Below are 2,626 nucleotides of genomic sequence, written 5' to 3'. Positions count from 1 at the left end.
TCATGCCAACACGATTTGTGAATCAGTCCAAAAGTATGTAGCCACATCGTCTAGCTTAAGGTCTGATTTGACCCTTGTAGTAAGTTGAGTACCCAGTACTGATGTACAGAGCTCAAGCCGAGGAATAGTTTGCAGTTTCAAGGGTGCCACACGAGATTTTGCACAGAGCAGCCTCACTTGTACTCGTCCCTCATCCAGCTCGGATCTAATGTAAATCGCAGCACCATATGCCTTTTCTGATGCGTCGGAGAAGACATGAATTTGAATTTTTGCTGGGATGTATCCTTCAAACACGTGCCGTGAAACTTGCATGTTGTCCAATTTTTGCAAATCATTTCGAAATGTTGTCCATCTCTCATTCAAATCGGCTGGTAATGCTTCATCCCATGTCAGCTTCAGTTGCCAGAGATCTTGAATAAACATTTTTGCCATGACTACAATTGGTGCTAGTATCCCCAACGGATCGAATAGCCTTGCAAGATCGGCGCTGACTGAGCGTTTAGTTGCAAGACTGCAGCTTCCTAGGCGTACCTTTACGCAGAATCGATCCATCTTAGGCATCCATGTTAACCCCAACGTTTTAATACTTTGATTGATGTCATTGTCAAAGTCTATGTCAACTTCTTGTTCCTCCATGCTAACATTTTGCAGTAATTGTGAGTGATTGGCGCACCATTTTCTTAGGTTAAGACCACGTTGTTTTAAGGTGTGTATCAGTTGCTGTTGGATTTCCATCGTCGTGGTTAAGCTGTCTGACCCACCAATTCCGTCGTCTACATAAAAATTGTCCTGTAGAAACTGAGCACCAAGAGGATATTGTAATGCATTTTCTTTTGCAATTTTCTGCAAACATTTAGGGGCTAAATATGGAGCAGATCTTGTCCCATGTGTGATTGTATTTAGCTGATAATGCTTTATTGGTAGGCTTGAATCCTCTCGCCAGATGATAAGTTGGAATTTGCGTTCGTCCGGTTGAATGAGCATCTGTCGATACATTTTTTCTACATCTGTGGTGAAGACGAACCTGGGCAAACGGAAGCGAAGTAAAATGGTGAAAAGCTCGCTCTGAACAGTGGGTCCGGTATACATGAGGTCATTCAAAGACATGCCAGTGGACGATTTTGCTGATGCGTCGAACACCACACGNACGTAATTTTTTCGGGTCTCACAATGCAATGGTGAGGAATGAAGTACCTAGGTTTGCTGATGGAATCAATATCCACTCGCGTCATGTGCCCCAAGTTCTCATATTCCTCCATAAATTGTACATATTGATTCTTTGTCTGGAGCGATTTTGCCAGTCGACGTTCTAAGGCCAGGAATCGATTATACGCCATCCCATAGGATTCCCCTAAGGCCTCCGGATTTTCATGAAATGGTAGCCTTACCATGAATCTCCCATTTTCATTGATGAGTGTATGTTGTGCGAAATGAGCTTCGCACTGTTTTTCTGCTACGGAATGTTGTTTTCTTACAGTTGCAACATCCTCAAGTTCCCATAATCGAGCAATGGCTGCATCTAAGTTGATGTCATCGTTGGTACAGATTCCACATATTGCATTTGAGATGTAGTTGCCACCAACTTTTCCCGCGATGATCCATCCCAGCACTGTATTTTGCAGAATGGGTAGGTCATCTGACAGTTTTATTTGCCCTGCTGCCATCAGTTGATTGTAGAATTCCGCCCCCAACAATATATCAATTTTGTCACGGCGATTGAATGATGGATCGGCTAACATGATGTTCTCAGGAATTTGCCATTCGTCGATCTTGATTTCTTGCGACGGCTGCGGGGATATAATCTGAGGCAATACCGCTGCCTCTAGCCGCGTTGTAAAGTTGTTGATCCGAGACTGTAGCGCCACATTGACTCGATGCTGTATCTTAGTGCTCCTTGACTCGATGCCACTAATGGAGATTGGTGATGGTTTAGTTGAGATGCCAAGACGTTTAACCAATCGTTCAGTCACAAAATTAACTTGTGAGTCTGAATTGAGAATTGCCCGACACTGCACTTCTGTTCCGATTCCTCTAACTTTCACCATGGCAGTGCTGAGTAGTACATATGTGTTTGACTTTGTGTGCTTTGCGGTGGTAAGTGACGCTGCTTCGTCTTTTGATGGCGTTGATTTGGTCCTGGATGGTGTAGTACTTTGCGATTCGTTGCCTTGTGTTGGAGTGGCTACTGATGTAATGTCTTTGCTCACATCCCTTTTTGAATCCTCGAAATGTAACAGCGTGTTATGTTTATTTGTTGCATTCCAGACAGTTTCTTAATAGACAATTTTTAGAACCATGCCCCGGTTTTAGGCAATTGTGGCAATATTTCTGCCCTTGTATGAACTGAAAGCGTGCCGATGGAGACTGTTGTAAAAATTCCTTGCAAGAAAATAATGGATGTTTTCCTTTTTTGCACATGCTGCAAGTGTCATTTCTATGACCCTTGGATGTGACTGAAGTGCACACCTTTGCAGTTGCGCTTGTAGATTTGTCTTTGGCACCCATCGCTTCCATGGATTGAAAGTGTTTCTCCAGAAATTGCAGGAATTCCTTGAGTGTTTGTACCTCCCGTGGCTTTGATAATGATTGTTCGTACCGCAAACGAGTCGGTTGATCCAGTTTCTTT

General features: G+C 43.4%; 1 protein-coding gene across 1 annotated transcript in view; it reads right to left on the bottom strand.

Annotated features, from left to right (window-relative positions):
- Positions 1-2,626, bottom strand: part of LOC108358305 (uncharacterized) — a 3,448-nt gene continuing 822 nt past the window's right edge. Inside the window, exons 2-4 of the mRNA XM_017609545.1 lie at positions 2,467-2,622; positions 1,195-2,222; positions 1-1,024 (exon numbers count right to left, since the gene is read on the bottom strand). Coding sequence (XP_017465034.1) covers positions 1-1,024; positions 1,195-2,222; positions 2,467-2,622 — 2,208 coding nt within the window. The remainder of the gene's footprint in view (positions 1,025-1,194; positions 2,223-2,466; positions 2,623-2,626) is intronic.

The sequence above is a fragment of the Rhagoletis zephyria genome, unplaced genomic scaffold (genome assembly GCF_001687245.7).
Source record: "Rhagoletis zephyria isolate East Lansing unplaced genomic scaffold, Rhagoletis_zephyria_1.1 Rzeph_scaffold_00234, whole genome shotgun sequence".
Lineage (NCBI taxonomy): Eukaryota > Metazoa > Arthropoda > Insecta > Diptera > Tephritidae > Rhagoletis > Rhagoletis zephyria.
Note: the sequence above shows the minus strand (reverse complement) of the source record. Positions and strands in the feature narration are given on the sequence as shown.